The following is a 22,357-nucleotide window of genomic DNA, read 5'->3' on the forward strand; positions in this document are numbered from 1 at the left end:
GGGTCATACAGCTACTTCCGACTACCACGCACACTTGTAAGTACGCAAAACAACGTACACTCATACAAAATACAATATCATGAATATAACCGAACAAATCGACAACACATAAGCAAAACAACCTTCGACACACACACACTCACACACACACACACACAGTAACCAAACAAAACACAGCACACAAAGCAGGCAACCCAGTGACTGTGACACTAGGCTCATTCCTGCATCCATTTCCTTGTGGTTGTTACTATTGTGTGCTTGGGGAGGCGAAGGATACAGAATACACAATACAATAATCCTTCCCCCCCCCCTCTCTCTCTCTCAATGCAGGTTAGTGGAGGTCTGTTTGTTGTTTTACTGAATGCAACAGGAAATTGTCCAGGTGGAATGTTGCTTCCCGTTTGTTCTCCTCCTCCCCCTCTCTCACTCTCTCTCTCTCTCTCTCTCAAACACACACACACACACAGGAAGCATATGTAGCGAAAAACAAGGATAAATGTTAGAAAAAAAAGCAAGCTCCTAACATATTCCACAGGAAGAATATATATACTGTAAATATTCATGCTACGTTCTATGTAAGAATTCTTCAAAATGTATCTATCTTATATACGAAATTTGTTATTGCATTCATATTCTACATGGTCTATCTGTCCATCTTCTGGCCTCCACAGAAAGATCATTAGTCACCATCTGTACTCAGTAACGACCTCTTCCTTAACAATAGACTCTGCTCATAATTTACTACCCTGTTCCGTGTTCCTGGTTCCTTTCTCCTCAAAACCCTTAGCTCTCTCATGGCCAGTACAACTCTGGTATTTTACTCTAGCTAACACCTGACGATTTTAGTTGAGAGCGAGTCACAGAAGCCCTGTGATTGTTACTGTTACCCATTCACTATAAACTCTCATGACCGAAACAAAATACTACTCTGTTCCCGCTAACGACACACGGTTTTATTTAACAGAGTGAGAAAAGGGACCTGAGTGTTAATACTTCCTTAGCTTGTCTCTTCAGTCGTTCCTTATACAACTGGCCATTGTCCTCCGTATGCTACTAAGCTTATCATATTTGTCGTTCATATTCGGTAAACATCGTGAGGCAGGATACAGCAACGAAGGTCAAAGCTGACACTTTTACATTTACCCCAAAATAACTTCAAGAACCATATGCAACCCGCATCATATCTGAGGAACTTTTATATTAAATTTCTCCTTGCCCATCTAAAATATGCCTGTTTTCTCCTTTCCCTCTCATTTTACATACATACATACATCAATTCTTACATAATATACATACTGTACACACACACATGCATGCATACATAAATATACTGAGAGAGAGAGAGAGAGAGAGAGAGAGAGAGAGAGAGAGAGAGAGAGAGAGAGAGAGAGAGAGAGAGCAGGACGTGACAGGGTACATGATTGTGATGCCTTTCATGCAATACAACCACGGCCTTGGCCCTCAACCGCTCTCCAGTTTCACAAACACCATTACTCCCACCATACTTCATTATAACGCGATGAATGAAATCAGTGTAAGAATATATAACTGAGTCAAAATTATAAATTAAATACTTAATGTATGCCAAACCAGTGCATTAAATTCAAAGTATAAGTGAGTGAATTACATGATTTATAAATTTAAAGGGTGGGCACATTCCTCCCAGCTAACCTGACGCACGCCCCTTACTCTTGGAGCGCCTTGGAAACAGGCCTTAAATTAATGCAGGAATTTTTTTTTTTTTTTTTTTACCAAGGTTAAAACACACTGAAAGATTTATACCAGCCTACTAGCTACACAATCTCAGCTCTTTCTGCCAAACTCTCAAATGCAACCATTATACATCTCGTATATCCGGCTGTCTAATGGAACACTTGACCGGCGCTCTTCATTTCTCATGTACGCAACTGGTTAACTCTATAACTGCATTTTTAACTCTGCTTCCCCCACTCCTATGACTTCCAGTCTTTGATACGCACTGTGGCATGACGTCCCCAAATGAACGGATCTTAAATTTTTATTTTCCCTACTTGCTTCTGAAGGGGCACATTGTCCTGACTCACGCAGTCTTCGGTTATTTCCTTTTTGCATACAAATACTGAATACTGTTTACTGTGTGTGTTGGGTATGTGTGTGTGTGTAACTCTTCCACGTCAACGAACATTTCACGAGACAGCAAGGCAAACTATGAAGGCGACTTTCTGGTACGCAAGTCTTTCTCACGTCTTTCCCAGCTATGTACACTTGCTCCAAAAAGTATCGGTACACACTTCGCGCGAGGCAGTCTTACACTACAGACAATGGCTTTTGCAAAATGTCCAATGATTTCACACCACGCGGGTAAATTTGCTTTCATAAGGACGCCATACCGAACTCTTGTGACTCCTCGTAGTCAGTACTGGTGACATATAAATATTCAGATGACAATTTATTTATCTTCTTGGAACGTCGCGAGCTTTATTATTCATTTAGGATATCATCGTCTCCTGCGCGATACTATTTGGAGTTAGTGAGGCTGCGTAAAAACACTGTAAACAAATCACCGCGTGGTGAAAACTACATCGGGCACTCCACCACGACAGGAACAAACTGCCTCCCCTCCAAATATGATCTCATGTTTCCATTTTATATAAGTTCAACTACGTGACCCGACGTTCATTAAGTTGTGGCGGAAAAGCAAAAAAAGGTCGCTGATTTATGTCCTGGCATTTGTCCCTGTTGACCCTAACACTACGATGACGTTTACTTAGACTTTAGCCGCATATTTCACCGTCCATTAAGAACAAAATACCTCAACATTTTTACCCTTTTCCGCTGGTTTATTTTCTGCAGAAAATGCTCCAGCTCCACTGCCAGCTATAGAAACTCGAAAACTTGTCTTATACGCTGGGAAAACTTATCTACATTTTAGTTGTTTTAATGAACATATATAAGACTGTGGTACAGCGGAAAAGTGCGTTTTCGTACACTGAAGAACGAGGGTTCGCGCCTCGCCAGGGTAATAAACTTTGGAAGCGTTCTTCCGGCCACGTACTGCTTTGGCTGACATAAGGGGTGTTGTGGTTGATCCAGTGTCGCATACTATAAAGTATGCTTGCACCCAGTCGGCTTGCACGGGCCGATTACACTTGGTTCACAGACTACACACACATCCACAGCCACTCCTACATTACAGTTACACTTACAAGCACTTCTTACCCTACATTCAACCTCTATCAGACAGCCTAAGCCACTTGGTAGAGATACATAGGCTGTATCGTCCCCACTTTGGTCGGGATAGGCCGGTCCTCCAGTGGACACTCAAACGGCTGATTATATATATATATATATATATATATATATATATATATATATATATATATATATATATATATATATATATATAATTACTGAACACACTCTCGGCATTCTTAATAAAAATAAAAAAGTGATTCATGAGACCCTACTTTTGATTGGCTAAAACGTAAAACAAAATAAATCCATTTTTGCCGGAATAACTGTCTCTTGAACCTGCTCCCCAGGCTGCTTCAGTCTTGTCGGTTGTTATTGGTATAATATGGTATAATTCCACTGAGATCTGAGATAGCTGCCTCTGGTGAAGGTGGAACATGTGGCCTTATTCTTGTTACTGCCAGGCGATTTCAATCAGCATGTAGTGAAGAGGTTAATTTGGGATATACAGTAAGCTACATAATCTCTCCAATTTGAAAAATCTCTCCTAGGCTAAATAAAATCGTCCGGACAGCACGAGACACTAGTGGATGAGCTAAACCTGTGTGTATGGGGGAGGGTTGATGATGATGATGATATAATAATAATAATAATAATAATAATAATAATAACAATAACAACAACAACAATCAGTACATCAAACTCTCTCGCTCTCTCTCTCTCTCTCTCTCTCTCTCTCTTCCGTCAGCTGGTGTTGGCCCGGCGTCACTCAGTCAAGGCCGGCCCCAGGGTTGGTCAGCTGGGATGTTGTCAGCATTCTAGTAACTCCATACTTTATCATTCATCTTTTTGTATCACATTAATGGAAAAGCCGTCTGGAAACTGACTCGTAGGTACCAAACAAGCCACCCTCTGCCAGAGTACGCAATTTTTAGTTCATTCTTGCTGGCACCAGACCACGCACGGGCCGCCATTTTGGAATTTTCACCTCCTGCCACCTCCCTAATGTGAAAATCGTCTGGAAACTTTCGTGGGTACCAAACATGTCACCTAAACCCCTTATGGACGTCTTCCATATTTTATTCTTGCTACCACCAGAGTCCCTTAGTAGTGGGGAGGGGGGGTTAATGAAAGCTATATGCTATATCTAACCTTTCGTTTGAAATGCCTCTCTTTAGCTGAATATAAACGCCTAGAGATTGCAAAAACTGAAACCACTTCGCCATTGTAGTCTAGTGAGTGGTCCATGTTGGGGATGTAAAAGAAAGTGAATGGAATCGGAAAGTGCGACTAAGCTGGGCTACTGAGACCATTTCATAAACACCACATTGTGATTTCCTACTTCTTTCCTTTGCATCAATATAAAATTCATGGGAAGGCTGACACGTTGATACCATCACACACACACACACACACACACACACACTACCCAGATGTCCGAGATGTGTAAGGAAGTGAATGTACAGTAAAACGGGAAGTGTTAAAAAAAAAAAAAAAAAAAAAAAAGCCCTGACGCCATTTAGACACTGAGCCGTATTTACGTTGGTATGAAGTCTACGCTGGATTTCTTTGTCACCACCTTTCCTGATTTCCTTAGCTTTTGACTGCACTGAGTAATCTTTGTTGAATTCTACATATTATCGCTTCAGATTTTAAATTAATTAAATTGCTCATGAAGAAGTGTTGCGAAACCTCCCAAGTCAACAAGAAAACGACCCACTGGCATCTCCTGCACTGGCATCATTACCACCATTTCTTCCTGATGCAGCATTTTCACTCATTTTTTACTGCCTCGACTGTTTCTCAGGCACAACTCAGCAGCTGCAATGATGCGAACACAAAAGATAATCACCACCTTTATTTCACACTCGCTGTTAATCTTAGTGACCTGTTAAGAGCGGTGAAAATTAGTGAAAAACTTGCTACTTACACATGGGCACACTTGGTACTTTATTCTGCCTAAAACAAGGAGAATTTACTATGTTAACTTTTAAAAAACGCAAACTGTGTTAATTCATCTCAGAATTACCTGCAGGAACTCAACTTCATATGGATTTTACTTACAACTGTGGAGTTTTCAAAAATATATGATTATCAATAAATATGCTCGAAGACCACTAACTAAAGCTTCGTGAAACTGTTAAATTCCTTCGTGAAACTGTTAAATCCTTCTTGCACAACACATGACTCTGCCAGGCGTACTTGGCGTCTGTCTAAGTTACCGTTGAATTCAATTTTCTCAAACAGGGGTGAAATACGACCACAGAAAACGGTACGGAAGAATGGAAAACTTATAGAAGTCGCCAACAGTAGATTTCCGCGTACTGTAATCTACCTGTAAAATAAGCCACTCTATATAATATATTTTTTCGACACACACACACACACACACACACACACACACACACACACACACACACACACGACGACGACGACGACTATGAGAAACAATACAAAACTGAGAAGGTGGAATAAACATTCTTGTAGTGTCACTATAAGATACTACGGGAGGATGAAGAACATAGGAGAAGACAAAAATATAGAATAACCTAATAAAAAAATGCAGAACGGTATTAGGGTCGCAAGGAAGGGAGTGTAGAATAGTAGAGGTGCGGTGCAAAGAGTTGGAGCAAATAAGTAAGATGAAAACAGCGAGTGAAAGAAAAGACGTTACAGACTGCATTACCTGGTCAAATGAAGGGGGTGAAGAGCACAGTGGAAAGAATGTGAAGAGGACAAAGAGAGTTGATAAAATAGGAAAAGGGGACGAAGAAGGTGAGAAAGAGGTGGAGAGAAAAGAACGGGGAAAAGGCACTGGGATGACGAAAACAGGGGCTGAGGAAGGATTGTCTAACAGGAGGATAAAAAGTAAAGCACGAAGGGAAAATAAACAAAGGAAGATGGGAAGGTAAGCAAGGGATGAAGTGAGGGTAAATATAAAAAGAGGGAGGTGAGAGGGGGAAGAGGGGAAGGACAAGGTGAGAACAGAGGAAGAGAAGGGCAAGGAGGGAAGAATGGGGGAACAGGGGAAGTGCAAGAAGGTGAGAAACGAAAAGAGGAATCGAAGGTGAGGAAAGGTAGGGAAGGAAGGAAAGAGGGGTGGAAAAGGAAAGGAAAAGTAGGGAAAAAAAGGGACGTAGGGAAGGAAGGGGGAAATGGCAAGAAAAAAGGAAGAAAATGAAAACAAGAATGGGGATGGAAGGTTGGATATCACAAGAGAGAGAGGGGAAAGGAAGATGAGAGAGGGAGAGAGAAAAGGAAGGAAGGGGAGATTAAGATGGCTCAAAGAAGGAAAGGGCGACAAAGAATGGAGAGAAAGGGAGGAAAACTACGGAAGGTAGTGAAGGAAGGGGAGAAAGACGGAAAGGAAGGAAAAGTGTTAAGCCAGGGAGAGGGGAAGGATGAAGAATGGAAGGAGGAAAGGAAGAAATTAAGGAAGGTCAGACAAGGAAAGTGAGGAATGAGTGGCGAAGAAAGGGAAGACGCAAGAAAGGAGGTCAGGGAAGGAATGGGACACGGGGAAGGACAAGGAGAGTGAAGGGGAGATAGGAGAGGAAGGGGAGTGTTAATGGAAGGGCAGGGGTAAGAAAAACATGAGGAAGGGAAGAGATAATGGGAGACGAACGAAGGGAAGATACTGAGACGAATGGAAGGGAGATAAGGAGAGGAATGGAGGGGAAGATGAGTAAGAAAAAAGCCAGGAATGATGAAATAAGGTAAGAGAAGAAAGAAACCCTGGTATGAGAGAAAGAATGGAGCCACGGATGGTGGGAGATGAGAGGAGAGGAGTTTAGAGCGAAGGAGGAAAGGGAGGGATGGCTTTGCCGAAAAGAAAGGAGGCATGGGAGAGGACACTGGACGGATGGACAGACGAAGACAGGAGGAGAGGAAAGAGGCGGAGAAGGAGAGGAGAGGACCGCGGCAGGAGGAAAAGGAGGGGGGAAGGAAAGAGAACGGAGAAGGTGAATGAGTACAGGTGATATTTTGTGAGGAGAAAAGCAAAAAGAAAAGGGAGAAAGAAGGGACGAAGAAAGGGGGAGAAGGAAGGGAAAAAGGAAGGACGAAGGGGAAGGGAGAAGGAGGGGAAAGAAAGGGAGAGGAGGGACAAAGGGGAGCCGAGAAGGAAGGAAGGAGGAGGGAGGTGAATGAAACAAATGGGAAGACGAGGATGGGAAATGGGGAGAGGAGGACAGGGGGAGGAAACGACTGAGGAGTAAAGGCTTGACGAGGGGAAGACCCAGGGCGGAGGGGAGAGGACAGGGGCTGAAGGGAGTGAAGGTCGAGGGGAACGTACGTACGTACGTACGTGTGTGTGTGTGTGTGTGTGTGTGTGTGTGTGTGTGTGTGTGTGTGTGTGTGTGTGTGTGTGTGAGGTTGAAATATCACTCCAGTTCATTACCACTCGCAACACACACACACACACACACACACACACACACTTCATCACCCAGCTGCTGCTATAAACTTTGCAATATCTGGTTAAATCATATGAACACGAGTAATTAAGCATCTCAGAGTAAATCACATGTTAACTGAAGATACCCGATAAATGCAGAAGTGGTCACCTGGCGTATACGTTGCGTGCGTGTGCGTGTGTATGAGTTGCGTGCGTTTAAGTGTGAATGATGCCTCTGAGCCTAGCCACAACTACCAGCACTGTTCCTCACCGCTTACTCACTCACTCTCCTACACCTCATGATAACTCTCTCTCTCTCTCTCTCTCTCCCTCTCTCTTATTTAATGCACCCTCACTCCCACATCATTTTTCACTATCACGCCTCTCCCTTTTCGCACCCTTTGTCCCTTATTTAATGGTAAGTTGATTTTCACTCACCTATCTTCGCATAGTCACTCTCATATATCTCTTTATTTCCCACTCTTAACAGCACTCACTCTCATTCTGTCATCGTCACTCTCGGCTCTCTCTCACGCTGTTCATGCACTCTCACCCTCGCATCACGTTTCACTCACTCTTAATTTCATGTCGCCACTCACACTCTTCTCTCAGCATTACTCATTTCCAGACTATCTTTATTCACTCTCACCTCTTCCTTTCCGTTACTCTCACTTTCACACCGCCGCTTACTGTTACTGCCACTTAGCTCTCTCTCTCTCTCTCTCTCTCTCTCATAAAAAACGAACGAATACACTAAAGACCACTCAACCACAAGGCAGGCTAAAGCACTGAGAACTGGGGGGAGGGGTCAGAGGTCACGGGTGGGGGTCAGGGGGAGGGGAGGAGATGTGTTAAATCTATACCGGCACTGAAGCACATGTGACCAGGCTTCATGTAACTGATAGGAAAATTCTCTCTCTCTCTCTCTCTCAGATAGCTTGACCCAACCAAGCCAATATCCAGGCACAGCTCCCACCTCTCAACACATTCATCCATTAAAAAAGACATTTTTTTTTTCTAATTTCAATGCTGCAGGCACTGTTCATTTCACATAAACTTCGTTACTGGTATTATTTTTAATAACTACAGAAAGAAAACTTGTAAACAGTTATGAAACACACACACACACACACACACACACACACACACACACACACATACATATATATATATATATATATATATATATATATATATGGAGCCTCTGTGGTACAGTGGTAAAGTGTGCGTTTTCGTACACTAAAGGCCACGTACTGCATTGGCGGACACAAGGGGTGTTGTGGTTGAACCAGTGTCGCATACTATAAAGTATGCTTGCACCCAGTCGGCTTGCGCGGGCCGATTACACTTGGTTCACAGACAAACACAAATCCAAAGCCACTCCAACACTACAATTACACTTACAAGCACTTCTCACCCTACATACAATCTCTACTAGACAACCTAAGCCACTTGGTAGAGATACATTGGCTGTATCGTTCCCACTTCGGTCGGGATAGGCCGGTCCTGCAGTGGACATTCAAACCACTGAGGAGATGATCTATCTATCTATATATATACTATAAAGATAAACAGATAGATGGACTGACAGATGGAATGACAATTATACTATAATTAAATAACTAAGTGTCTGCTAGAACTGTACTCCATGACATCCTAGATGTGATATTAATACGAGTATACTCTATCTTCCTACCCTCGCCTCTGTCCTTGCCAGTCCTTCTCAAAGTAATGTCTACTCTCTCTCTAGTCACCCCTCCCCCTTCCCCACCGGCTGTATCGCCACCCCTACCAAACTCATCCTCTCCCCACCCCTAACTCGAATTTTCCCTAGCCCAACCACCCCACCGGCTCTAACCCCACCCCTAACCCGAGTCTTCCCTAGCCCATTCCACTAGCTCTATCCCCACCCCAACCAAACTCACCCTCTCCCTATCCCTAACCCAAGCCTTCCCTAGTCCATCCCACCGCCTCTATCCCATCCCCACAAAACTCACCCTCTCCCCACCCCTAACCGAAGCCTTCCCTGGTCCACCCCACCGCCTCTATCCCCATCCCCACAAAACTCACCCTCTCCCCACCCCTAACCCGAGCCTTCCCTAACCCATCCCACCGGCTCTATTCACACCCCTACCAAACTCATCTCCCCACCCCTATCCCAAGCCTTCCCTAGTCCATCCCATCCACCCCACCGATCTATCTCCACCCTTACCAAACACTATCTCTACACCTCCATCCCACTGATTCTAACTGCATCCCATCCAGCCCCAATCCCTTTCCACCTCTATGTCAAGCCTCCTTAGATCATCCCACCCCACTCGGCCCCCTTCATACCTCGCTCTATCACTTGCCAGCCAAAAGGAAGGCGTGGGAGGGTGACGGAGGGGACGGGAGGAGAGGGGAAAGGAAGAGGTTGTCTCTAGGCAGGAAGAGAGGAAGGACGTGGCACGGTAGAACGGGATGAGGTTGAATGGTACTAATCATCATCATCATCATCAACCCAACTCTATTTCCTACAAATACTCGTAAAAGAGGTGGGTAGAATCTAGCAATACGAAAAGGAAAACAAAGAAGTATGAGATGCATCAATGGTGAGAAGGGTCATACCGGTCCATCCATTCAGCATTCACGCTGAATGGATGGACCTCTGAAACACTCGGCTCCGCCCAATACGCACATGTTTTCCTTGACAGAACCATGGAAGTGTAGCACATCTCTGTGACTTCGTAGGTTAGTTTCATTTTCTGTTTTATATTTTCACTGCAAGACGATTATACTTAACTTATGGTACAGACCCCGTGTAGCGAAGAGGGCGGGCATTAGGTAAATTTAATAATAATGAAATATATGACATCACAGGACACGCACCACTGAACTGGAACCACGAAACCGTGCGAAATCTGTAGTACTCCAAGCCTTATTTTTCTTCACCTCTTCAGCCCACGGACGTAATAATAATTTTATTCTTGGTGCCGAACAGACAATTTGGTGTCGTTTAGGAGATATTCGATGTCAAAAGTATTAATGATGATTATTTCCAGTTTGAAAAGTCTCCTTTAGGCTGAATATCAGTGTCCTTACTTAGCAAGAAAAAATGACAAACACGTCATCGTAGGGAGTGGTTAACTCCTTAAGTATAAAGACAAATATTAAATGTATTATTGCCGCCGTCAGTCAATTATATTCAGCTTAAGAAGAGAGACCGCTGGTAGTGAAGGGGTCAGAAGTAAAACATTTTTAATATCTGGTTAAAGATTATATCAAGAGACACGAACCACTGAACAGGAATAATTGCCTAGGATTTATTTTTAGCATTACAGAGTTCAGATGCAGACCAGTTCGTTCCCTGAGGTCCAACAGTCCTCTTATACTACATGCTACACACCTCGTGTTACTTTTCGGATGAATAAAATCTTTTGGTACCAGCTGGCGTATAACACGGCTCTCAGTTTCTCAGTCAATCCTTTAGGGATTTTTTTTTTTTTTAATCTTTACGATGCTGTGGGTTACCCTGAACCGAATAGCACAGTCTGACGTTAACAACAATGAAATACAAGGTTCGCAATTCCTGTTTGAAGGATGAAGTACAGGTCATGTATAGTGAGGCTGGGTGCGAAAGTGTAAGGAGAGGCGTGATACCGTACAGGAGGCTCAGGCATTGGTGATGCAAAACAGGCTTAAGCTGGGCGCGATACTGCGAAGAAGGTTTAAGCTGGATAAGGTAAACAGGGTGGAGTTAGAGTAGGGGTGAGGCAAGATGGTGTCAGGCAGGGCGTGACATTGCAAAATAGGCTTAGGCAGGATAAGGTAAAACTGCAAAAGATCAGGTGAGATAATGTACAGTGGGCAGGCTACGGTGGGGAGGTATAAGGCAAGGTATGATGGTGGATGAAAAAACTAGGAATAAAATTAAGTGAAACAGGACAGGTGTGAGACAAGTAGATGCAAGGTTGTGTATGGCAGGGTATGAGAGTGTGATGGGGGCTAAAGCAAGGTAAGGCAAGTTGGATGCTGTGAGATTAGTTGAGAGAGAGTACGGTAAGGTAAGGTGAGGAACGGTGGGGTGGGGTAAGGTGAGGTAGGGTGGGGTTAGGTAGGATGAGGCAGGGTGGATGTGGTAGGGTGAGGCAGGGTGAGATATGATGGACTGAGGTAGGGTGAGCCAGGGTGAGGCAGGATGGGGTAAGATACGGTGAGATGGGATGGTTTTAGGTAGACCAAAACAGGGTAGGGTGAGGTAGGGTGAAACAGGGTGGGGTGAGGCAAGCTCAGAGAGAGTAGGGTAAGACAAGCTAAGACATGCTGGGCCTGGCAGGGAGACGACGGTAGGTTTAGACAGGATGGGGTACGGTTGGGTGAGAGGGTGGGGTGGGGTAAGCTGAGAAAGCGTAGGGTGAGGCAAGGCAGGGAAGGGCAAGACAAGGTGGGGCGAGGCGAGGTGGCAGAGGGCGGGGTGGTGCATAAATAATGTGGAGGGTGGAGGCGGGGGATGGGAGTGTGGGTGGGGTGGGGGCTATAGTGTCCTGGTTTTAACATCAAAGAGACCAACCCACCCATCGCTATTTTCCCACGCTCCACCTCACAACAGATGGTGGAGGTGGCGGTGGAGGAACTGAGGCAAATGTGGTGGAGGTGGATAGTAGTAACTGACTGTTGAGGTGATGAAGGAACCTGCACTTATTTATTTATTTATTTGCTTACTTATTTAGCTTTACGTGCCCGACCCTGAGCACAGATTTGATAGGCCGTTCCCCATGACCCAGCAGTTCTCCCCCATTTACCTCCACATATCACCACTTCCGCGCTAATACTATGGCTGTCTTATTGAGAACTGACGCATTGGTATTAACGAGGGTGTTTAAAGTGCACGTCGGTGGGTCTCGTGGAAAATTATTAAGGTCTGTATTAATGTAAGTCGATCTTCAAATTATTCCCTGCCCCATCCTGAGGTCGAACTCAAGCACTTTCATACTACAGACTCTCTTTCTCCCCACATAAATATGCAGTACATATAAATATATAAACTCTTCCTTCTTATATAATCTTAGCTACGACGATGTGCATTTGTTTCACGCTTGCTGCCACCAGTCGATGTTATTCGGCTTAGGAGAAGCAAACCGTAGTGAGGGACTTAGAAACCACCTTTATTAATCTCTCTATTACCAGAAAACTAACTTGGGCTGAATAAAATCATCCAGCATGAGCAAAGATGGGGCTGGAGAGGGGCGCCTTCATGTCGTGCACCAATATAACCAGGCGGCTCAACTGCCTGGTTATAGAAACGTCCCTCAAGCACTTCCCTATCCCCCACAAAAGGATGGTTGACTGCAAAAGGACAAATCATGCCTGCAGTCCACTGGGTTTACGTTACACATGAGCCTGGGACCACTACCACAATAATAACAAGCATATACTGTAATAAACTGCGTCATCCTAGTGAATGTGATCACCCAATAAGACATGTGAATACTGCTTAATGCCTTCAATGATGGCTTACTTTCATTTTTAAGTTCACTACTCCCACGGGGTTTTACTCAGTTTCATTGATCCCCATGGCAGGAAGGAGGGGTTGTCTAATCCCTTAAGTCAGAAAAGTCTCCTCTACGCTGAATGAAACTGGACACAACACGAATCATCATCATCCTCATCAATCATATCATCATCATCATCATCATCATGTTGTTAAGACCAATGGCCGTATTTTAAGCGGCAATGTAGGCTTCGCAGTACCTTTGTTTTAGCGATTTTATTTAACACATTAAACTATAACTTTCTTGTATGCCATTTGTATCGCACAGTATCGACATGGTTTGCATCAATAGCATTCACAAGTATACAGAGGTGTAATGTGCAGAACAAATCGCTTAGAAGGATGGTGTTACGAAATATCCAACGCCTCTAAGATTATGGCCCAAAAATTTTGGAATCTTCGTAATATTCTACTTGGATTGTATGTCATTTTTTTTTTGTCTTAATCACTTTTCATTCCTAATTCTGCATATTGGTTCATTTATCACAGGACAAAATAATATTAATTAAAAAATATAATACGAACAACACCAACAACAATAATGAAAATGATGATGATGATGATGATGATGATGATGATGATGATGATGATGATGATGATGATGATAATAATAATAATAATAATAATAATAACAATAATAATAATAATAATAATAATAATAATAATAATAATAAAGCTACTCACCCAAGTTTTGCCATACTAAAAAACAGCTGATTATATACAAACGCCACTAATACTAAACTCTTTTACTGAGTTTGGCCTGCAGTTGCCCTCTTTCCGTCTTGAAGGACCAATTTTTACAACACATTAACACTAACACGAGAAAATGATGCTGGTCACGAAGAAACGATATGGATGGAATGTACTCTTGTACCATTATATAAATCTGCAGTTAAGCAATGTGAAGTAAACTGGAAAAGGTTAAAACTCTGGGCCAAGTCAAGGTGAAAGTACTACTACCACTACTACTACTACTACTAATGCTGCAGGGTACTCACCAGAGCTTTGGCATCAACTGTGGAGGCAGGTGTGGTGGAAGTGGTGTCTATCTGGGCGTGGGGCGAGGGTGGGGAGGTGGGCGTGGCCGAGGACTGCAGACCCTCCTGGGGGGCGGCAAAGAAATTAATACAGAGAAAATAGGGATTGGATGACGTGGGAGGAAAATAAATGTATATTACTAGAGCAAAAAGACACAAAATATGAACATATATTAGAGCATAATGAAATAATTACTAAGGTACTAATGATGGGGTGTTAATACAGAAATTCAGTACTGTAGGTCTGTATTCCTAATATAGCATTTTTTTTTATACGTAAAAGACAGGTATAATAATGCAGCATCATTCGATACTGAATATCAGCTTAATTAAGATATACAATATCGGAAATGTGAACTCCATTAAAAAAAATACTTTCTCGTGAATATGTTATAGGTTCCAGTGGTCGCACATGATCTGGGATTAACTGAAAATAAAGGCAAGGCGCTACACCAATTCAACCAACACATTTTCTTGACTGATATATGACGTCAACACAGCTTTATTAGTGTGTGTTCATCTGAAGTCCTTGACAGTAAAAGTGTAAAGCATAAACCAAGATGCACACACCAAGTTACACACAGACACACACATACAGACACTGACACCACAGTTAAAGAGGTGTGGTGAAATACATACAGAAACATCCACACACCTAATTATACACAGGCTGCCACACAGGCACGCGAAGTGACTAGAACACACCCTCATAATGCACACTTTTACCACTTCCACTACAATGACGCCTTTTACATTCTCCTCTTATCTCTCAACGATATAATTACTCTTACAGACCTACCATGTAAACAAACAGGATAGGTGTCGTATAGCCTTCATTAACCCCTTCACTGCGAGGAGATTCTTCAAAACTTTGTAAATCTTTTTGACATGAACAAAGAATTAAAAAAAAAAAAAGCAGACGTCATTGCAGTGAGTGGAAGGACTCAGAACATTCACAGTAACATGTCACTAAATCGTTGAATTATATAAGAAGTTTGTTAATAACAGGGACACAAAATACAGCACACACGACAGGGATGGTTAGAATTTCAGCAGGCAAATGAAAGAAAAATTCGTGCCGTATGCGTATTCTGGAAACATCAGAACAGGTATTATGTAATACCACATCACTTAATTTTTTAAACAGTTAAAATATTCTTGTTCTGGGACATTTATCCGGCTCTGGATAGACTTCTCGAATTAGATGGGTAAGATACAGCTTTCCCAAACCTTTCGTACATAGGGGATCTTCCACGCTGCACAATGCCCGTCTGGCAGCATCAAGACTAATTAAAAAAAAAAAAAGTTCAGTATTATTCATAATATTTAAATAACTAAGTACACTCACCAATGTTTAATATAAACGAAAGTATATTCCTGCGACTACCTAACATGTCTCAAAACAAACTTATCTTAATCAAAACTGTGCCAGTGGGGGCGGGTTCGAATTGCGGCTGAGCAGGGAACAGTTTAAAGGATTTGAATTTCACTAAAGCAGACTTTAGAGCTCCAAAAAACTTGCCGACATGTTTTAAAATCAATACACCAGTCATGTATAAGACAGCCCTTGCATGTATTCAATATGGACGGTGAGTGTCAGCGCCGAAGTGTTAACCTATGGAGGTACGATACGTAGGAGGACTGCTGGGCCTCAGGGAACGGAGTGTTAAGCCTAAGCCCTGAGCTGAGAGACAATAAAACCAATCAATACCCTAATCACCTAACTTATAAAATAATGCCAAAACCGTCAAAAACCTCATCTAACTTGCCGTATGGTTAACCAAAATCATCATCATCATCATCATCATCATCATAACCTCAGTCCTAACTCTGATACAAGACAGTGAGGAAAGCTGTAAAAACAAAACTAAAACACACAGGTAAACTAATTATCAAACAGTATATGTTTTGACAGTGGCCACAAACTAATTCAAGCCTTCCAAATCCCGGTCTCACCTGACAGGCAATACCACCTACGTGTATCTTTTTTCTTCAATTCGTCAATCTAAAGCTAACCGGACCAAATCCGAACAACTGTAAACATCATGACCCATATACGAGTATATCATAAAGGTTTACACTCAAGAAAAGCAGACATGTGGGTGATCAATGGGGGCATGAGACCATTGAAATACAGAGACCAACGAGATCAGGTCAGTATTTTCGCCAGTTAGGGTGGCTTCCCCGCCTCTCGACCTAACTAATTTACTTCTATATCTTGCATTTGTCTATCTTCTTACAGGTTATTGCAACCATACGTACAACTTATATTACTAAGATATAAATAATACAACAGAGATTAGTGAAGACCAATATGCAAGACACCTAACCAACGAAGACGTGTTAGTGAGCTTTCTAAGCCTACGAGAATACTGCCCCAAGGCTACCGGCACCGAACTACTACCCTCATACAACCACGTAAATAGCTTGGAACTTGCAGACACCAACCTTGAATTACAATAGTCTCTCTCTCCCTCTCTCTCTCTCTCACACACACACACACACACACACACACACACACACACACACACACACACACACACACACACACACACACACACACACACACTTGGCCACTCTCTCAAATATTTAAGGCGTGAACCAGCTGCGGACATCAGCGTTATTCCTGCAGCCACCGAGACTCACCCACGTTCCCTGCTATGGCAAGTGCACCACGTGTATTGTCACAGTATTTTTATATAGCTATCTCGTTTACAAAAATGGTAGTCCAATGGTTAATCTCCCTTTCCACGATCCTAAATAAGTGTACTGTTAACACGTGGCGTATTCTAGCGGCCGCCTTGCACACGCCTGGCATGGGCTGGCAAACCTACTAGACACCCTGAAGCCGTGTGACGAAGGAACATATAAAAAAACACCAAATCAAGAGGGAAACTTGGCTCTCAATGCATCGCGAGTGTTCCAGAACAGATCACTGAGATACACCTACGCCCTCCTACTGCTCGTGAAATATAAACTAACACATCCATCAGCGTTAATTTTATACGTCAAGTATAAAAACAAGTATCGAGTTCACGTATATTCCACAATTTTGGACCTTATAAAAATTTCTTTATATGTTCTGATATCGGGAATTTCTGAGTAACTGTCTCATGCTGATGCCACATTACTGGACGTTACTGTTTTGAAAGACATTACAGAATATAAAATGCTGGTAGTGAAATACGAACTGCTATACAATATTTACAACTATTCTTGCGTTGTAAAATGTAAAGCTCGGCAGGAATCTCGATACATTTTTGTTGACTAAACAAGCCACAAGGGAATCCCCATAATGTATATCCACAACCATTACACCACAAAACAAAGGTGTACCATACCGATCGAGGTCTCACGGAAAACACATTACTTTCCACACCGACTAAACGCTACTCTTATTTTGAGAATTATTTTGAGAATGTTAGTGGTGGAGGTACGTGACGACGAAGGGAAAACACACCAGAAGTTATCCCAGATTAACTGCAAACACGAAAGCTTATTTCGAAATCAATGCTTTACCCTTTATGTGCGAGATGCCTTTCCTTAGTAGTATAAAACTGTCTGAAGGTAGGAAAACAATAATGGTAAACTATATTATTGAACAAATAAAAAGCCATCATTGTAAGACTTGGGATAATGAAGTTTGTTCAGAGCCCCTTCAGTACGAAAAGCCATTCCTAAGCTGAATACAATCGTCTGGGGGCAGCACGACTGAACTTTTAAAATATCGTACTAAAAGGATTATTATAAAAAGGCCCTGCAAGTGCAACTCATAAGCCAAACCGTCGACGAAATAAAGATGCAGTTACCTGACCTATCCCATTTTTTAAGGAGTGCATAAAGTTGTTTTCCCTTCGCCATAATTAATGTTTGATATCTAAAAGCTACAGCCAACCAGGACATCCGCCACGCCAGCACCGTCTGTAGTCTGGCGGGGTGACACAAGGTACAGTCATAGTCAATAGTTTTCTTACACTCTCATCAAATTAGATCAAGAGTTAACGATTCTGCAAATGCGCCAAAACCTTACGATGCCTTAATCTGCTACAGAACGTAATAAAATGAGAAATTGTTTAAAAATAAGATGTGAAACTGTCCTAAAGGTTAATGGGATATTAAATTGTGTCAAAATTTAAAGAGATTTTACTTCATGAAAGTTATTACGATGTTGAACTAAGTCGAACTTACTGAGATCTAAAATAATGAAAAAAGTATTAAACGTAGGCTACTGGAATCTTGGTTCATTACTCTGAAACGCCCAGAAGCGTATGGATGCGGACACACCTGCCTAAAACATGTCATCCGTAAGAGGAAATGAGGCCACAGGGGTTTGTTCAAGGTTCAAAGTCTGTTAGTACACCATCAATAACCCTGTGCTTCATTCTATCGTGCCGACCACGTTTCCAGCTGGTGAATCTGCATCCCATGGGAATTCACAACACCAGTAGTGTAATGATATTCATAACTCCACAAGTATATATGATTTTACTGACTTCACTGACCAGGACTGTACACGGTTGGCTGAGCTATGACGTCACCAACACAGCGGCTCCCGCAACACAACACAAATATAATACATACCAGGCCGGGAGGACCGTAACATTTACGCACACGTGTTAAGTGTATAAGCAAAAGAAAGCAAAATAAGATGAAAATGAAGTCAGTTTCCTTCTGCAATTCTCCTCCATTCCATGACACTGTAGAAAGAAACAGAAGACAGGCAAAGGCAGGCAGGAAGAACAAAGATGGTGGACGACAAAGGAAAGCCGGGAAATGATGAAGAAACAAAGAAAAAGAGTGTGACCGAGACAGTCAGTAATGTTGCGTTGGTTGAACCGCTGTACCGGGGACGCTAGCTATTAAAACAAGGGTGTGAGAATAAGTGGCCGCAGCGACACAAGTCAACAAGAGGGGGTGGGGCAGCCGGGAGACCACCAGCTCATAGTTACCGTCATTTCGTCTAATGCCGTCAAAAAGTTCAGGATGTTCCAAAACTAAAAAAGAAGAAACACAAGAGAAAAGCCGTGAGTAAGCTTTTTTTTTTTTTTTTTTTTTTTTTAATGACTAGTGAAAGTAATAAGAAGCTTTGGCTAAAGCATCAATTAATTCACTCACAATTTCTCAGAGATGTAACTAGAAGTTAGCAAAACAGACCACTGTGGAACAATCTGAAATTATTACTATTATTTTTTTGCCAAATATAGCAGTTTAACTGGATTAGCCCTCAATACATTACACGGAATTACAGGATGGAAAATAGTAAAATCACACTTACGAGTACATAACTTGATCTCACCAGTGAAGGACATCTGTAATAATTAAACATTCAACATAATCTTAACTGCTGTTTATCTCATTCCTTTACATATCACAGTCCTTTCATCATCTTTCTCATCTCTCCTTCATTTCCAGTTCATCTCTGTTATCTTTACCTTGGGCCGTCTGGCTCCTACAGTGCCCAAGCTTTGGTTATCACACAATTAAGCTGATATAAGTCTTGTTAGCAAACCATAAATAAACAAAATGAAGGCTGGGTTATTAGGGACAACTACCCTGCTTCACTATAAACCACAATCAACACTTGAGCCTCTTAATCAAAAAATAATAATTAACTTAAGACGCTAAATAATGATATACCATAAGACTGAGACTATCGAGTAACATGGAATGAAATGGCGATGACTGTTTAGTGGTGTGTGTGTGGTTACAGGATGAATGGGGGGTCATGTGGTTGGTGGCTGTCCATTCACATTCACAAAGAAACATAACATCAATTCACTGTCGTAACTTAAGATTTATTTCTGAAACAGCAGGGATAATGCGGAAATCCATGTCTGTTCTTCGTGCAAAATCAAAACGTACCTAAAAGAGGAAAAGTATGGCCAGTTGTTTTCCGCATTTAAACCCTGGTCTTCATACTGACAGGCAGTGCTAACAAGGTAGCACTGTTCAACATGCTTTAAACCCCTCCATCCCGGGACGTAGTATTTCTCATCGCTTTCTCCTGAGGATTTCTTTCGCCCTGGGATAATTGGCGGACAGGAAAGGTTAGATAAAGCCTCCAGTCACCCCCTCACCAAAAGAGGCCTCTCATTAGCTGCGTCAAATCGTCAGGAGGCAGCAAGATCGAACCAATGTAAGGTGTCATCGGGTTTCCAGGGGTTAAAGACTGAGTGAGGACGAATGCGCAGTTCAGCCGCCACCCACAACGTCATTAACCCTAGAATCCCATGACGAAATTTTAGGTTTATTCTTGCTATCTCTAGACGATTTTAGTCAGCTTAGAGGAGATTTTTCGAACAAGATTGGTCAGATATCACCTTCATTTCCTACGTCACTACAAAACGCCTCCCCTGAGAAGTATAAAATCGTACCGGGATGGCATGAAGGTAACAACGTCATCGGACTGAAGACGCTACAAAAATATATATATATATATATATATATATATATATATATATATATATATATATATATATATATATATACACAGATCACACTACCGTATGTTGATTATCTAGGGTGTGCACAGATGACTCTCTCTCTCTCTCTCTCTCTCTCTCTCACACAGACACAGACACACACACACACACACACACACACACACCACACACACACACACACACACACACACACACAGTTTATTCTTGTTTCTTTCACATGGCCTTTATTCTGCCAACGCCTCACGTAATGAAGGGGTAATTAGGGCAGTATCAAACCCCTGCATTTCGAAGAGTCTCTCCTATGCTGAATGAAATCGTCTGGAGGATGCAAGAATAAAATTATACATACCTCTTCGGGTGAACAGCTTAAAGTGCGTGAAACTCGAATGTTAAATTTCCTTGATGTCGGTGAAGACTTTTTATATTTTATTATTATTATTATTGTTATATTATTACTACTACTATTATTATTATTATCATCATCATTACTAGTATAGCTCATTCTTGATAATTCTACACAATTTCATTAAACTTGGAAAGGATCTCTACCAGTGAAGGGGTTTTGAAGGCTACATCTAACCCCTACGGCTCCAAAAGCCTCTCCTTTACCGAAAAATAAAATCGTCTGTAGGTAGCGCTAACCAATGTCATGGGAGTGAGGTGGGAAAGCTATTCGTTACGATGACATTTTTAATTCTTCCTGCCTCCTGACGACTATCTTTAACTTTCTGGAAATCTCTCCCAGGCAAGGAATTACACAAGACTCCATTCAACTCGGCCTCTCCATACGGTCTCCAAGTCTGCCTTAGTAAAATCGTCAGGCGGCAGCAAAAATAACACAAGACACCCTCGAACTGAAGGAGTTAACCTGGCACACAGTCAACATGATACTCCATTCAGTCGCTCAACGTTCAGTGCCACGTACTGCCACAAGCAACAGTCGGCCGAAAACCCCCTGCCAGCACTGTGCCCTGCCTTCCACATTCCTTACTCCTTCCCGAACATCAGTGAGTAACCTTCCTTCTCACACTGTTTTGCTGTGCGTTTCATACTGTTTAGCGCAATAAAATTTCCCATATAACCCCTTCAATTCCCATAGCCAGATTGCGATACTACAGTTTCAGTCAAAAGTTCCTGTACGCTGTCAACAATCCTGAAGCCGCATTCTGGGTGGCACAGGAGGGTTTCGTGCAGCTCTTCCTTATCAATCTCTCTTGCATATTACACCTTAACATTCTCTTGTAAGATGACTATATCGTAAGAATAACGCTAAAAAGTCGCCATCACAGTGAAGGGGCCAACCACTTCGCTCCCCGTGGCTTTTCATATTATTCTTATCTTCACTTTACACAGCTTGGGGGAGATTTTCCGAACTGCAAGGGTTCTCCAGCCTTCATTAACCTCTTCAGTGGCAGGAATTAAAAAAAAAAAAAAAAAAGTAATCGTAGTCCATACATTAAGTGAAGCAAAGGGTAGTCTGTGTGTGTGTGTGTGTGTGTGTGTGTGTGTGTGTGTGTGTGTGTGTGTGTGTGTGTGTGTGTGTGTGTGTGTGTGTGTGTGTGTGTGTAGTAAAGTAAGCCTGAATGTGATAGGTTCGTATTGTGGGGTGAAGGTTGCTTTGGAAACATACTAACATCTTTTCTTCAGCATTATATTTTGTATATTATATCTGTTTACCCTCTTCTGTACATTATGTTCCCGTGGCAAACAATGACGATACTAGAAACAATGTAATAATTAGGCACGTAAACGATAGCGCCGTAAGGTGACACAGCAACCT

General features: G+C 42.3%; 1 protein-coding gene across 2 annotated transcripts in view; it reads right to left on the reverse strand.

Moving 5' to 3' along the window:
• Positions 1-22,357, reverse strand: part of LOC145393489 (uncharacterized) — a 434,047-nt gene that overhangs the window by 195,545 nt on the left and 216,145 nt on the right. For both annotated transcript variants that reach the window (XM_080267608.1, XM_080267609.1), the window contains exons 3-4: positions 19,084-19,128; positions 14,096-14,200 (exon numbers count right to left, since the gene is read on the reverse strand). In XM_080267608.1, coding sequence (XP_080123734.1) covers positions 14,096-14,200; positions 19,084-19,128 — 150 coding nt within the window. The remainder of the gene's footprint in view (positions 1-14,095; positions 14,201-19,083; positions 19,129-22,357) is intronic.

Source organism: Coenobita brevimanus, chromosome 24 (genome assembly GCF_032717465.1).
Source record: "Coenobita brevimanus isolate Jiangsu-jjx chromosome 24, ASM3271746v2, whole genome shotgun sequence".
Classification (NCBI taxonomy): domain Eukaryota; kingdom Metazoa; phylum Arthropoda; class Malacostraca; order Decapoda; family Coenobitidae; genus Coenobita; species Coenobita brevimanus.